Raw genomic sequence first — 1,434 nt, forward strand, 5'->3', positions numbered from 1 at the left:
AAGTGCTGGGTTTGAGAATGATGGATGCGGGGGTGGGGTCCGCGTGCAGGGGTGAGGCGTTGGCCATGCAGGTCTTGGCAACGACGGAAGCCAGCCTCGGTGAGAGTGCTGGGGTCCATGCACCGGAGGCGAGGGCAGGTGGGGCGACAGAGAGTGGAACTTTTAGGAGCGGCTGAGCCTTTGGAGGTGTTAAAGGGCAATGTCATGGCAGCTACGGGTTTTTGGGGAGCCAGACTGACGGAGCGTGTAGGCCAGGTGTGGGGGTGGGGGTGTGTCAGAGGTCAACGTCTTTTTGGTTCCAGGGTTGCTTGGGGTCAGGGTGATGGGGGTCAGGGGTCCATATCTTGGTGGTCATAGGGTTGCTTGGGGGGATGGGGCTGTTTTGGTTGCAGGGCAATGAGGCTTTGGGGGTTGAGCGTGGGCGGGAGGGGCGTCAAGGCTAACTTGCTCACGGCGACGGAGAGTGGGAATCAGGGCTCCGGCCACTTGTGGAGGGCTCACGGGGGTGACCCCGTCTCCCAGAACAACCAGCTCCAGGAACTGCCCTACAACGAGCTGTCGCGCCTCAGCAGCCTTCGGACGCTCAACCTCCACAACAATCTCATCTCTTCCGAGGGTGAGGGGTGAGGGGACCCCGGGAGGCGGCCCCTTCCCTCCCCTGCTGGCTCTGTGGGTAGCTCTGCGGTAGTTCCCAGAATCGCCCTTTGCTGAGCAGGATGGAAACTCAGGCTGTGGCTTTGGAGGCCGGGCGGGGAGGCGTGTGGGAGGGTGCCCGCAGGAGCCCCCCGGCCAGTCCCCAGCCAAGAGCCCTGGGGCAGCTGGGAGCGCAGACTCCCCGGGCCCGGGGGACGGGGGGGGGTCCTAGGGTCCCCTCACCGTCCATCCCGCTCCCAGGCCTGCCCGATGAGGCCTTTGAGTCCCTCACGCAGCTGCAGCACATTTACGTGGCCCACAACAAGGTGAGCACCCCAACCCGGCCAGGGTCATCCAGGCGAGCGCGGAGGGGACGGCACGGGGGGCGCAGGGCAGGGCACCAGGACCAGCATGGCCGTGCCCCCACAGCTCTCGGTGGCCCCCCAGTTTCTGCCCCGCTCCCTCCGAGTTGCGGATCTGGCTGCCAACCAAGTGACGGAGATCTTCCCGCTTACCTTTGGGGAGAAGCCGGCGCTCAGGTAGCCCCTGGTCCCAGCGCAGACCTCTCAGACTTCGGGCAGGCCTGGGGTCACTCCCCGCCCCTGGAGGCCTGAGGGGGTCATGAGCCTGCGCTTGGGGGTCTGCAGGGGCAGAGTCCCACCCTCAGGGCGGGGGGCGNCAGCAACCGGCTCAGCTACCTGCCGCCCAGTCTGCCGCCCTCACTGGAGCGGCTCCACCTGCAGGTGCCCGTCCTCCACCTTGCCATCCCCCTGCCCACCGCCCACCCTCCCCCCCCCGCCT

The 1,434-nt window shown here is 66.9% G+C and overlaps 1 protein-coding gene across 1 annotated transcript in view; it reads left to right on the forward strand.

Moving 5' to 3' along the window:
• Window positions 1–396: 396 nt before the first annotated feature.
• Window positions 397–1,434, forward strand: part of PODNL1 (podocan like 1) — a 3,813-nt gene continuing 2,775 nt past the window's right edge. The window contains 4 exon segments of the mRNA XM_077765794.1: window positions 397–616; window positions 895–959; window positions 1,063–1,221; window positions 1,260–1,376. Of these exon segments, the coding sequence (XP_077621920.1) occupies window positions 397–616; window positions 895–959; window positions 1,063–1,221; window positions 1,260–1,376 (561 nt within the window).

Source organism: Crocuta crocuta, unplaced genomic scaffold (genome assembly GCF_008692635.1).
Source record: "Crocuta crocuta isolate KB4526 unplaced genomic scaffold, BGI_CrCroc_1.0 scaffold693, whole genome shotgun sequence".
Classification (NCBI taxonomy): Eukaryota; Metazoa; Chordata; class Mammalia; order Carnivora; family Hyaenidae; genus Crocuta; species Crocuta crocuta.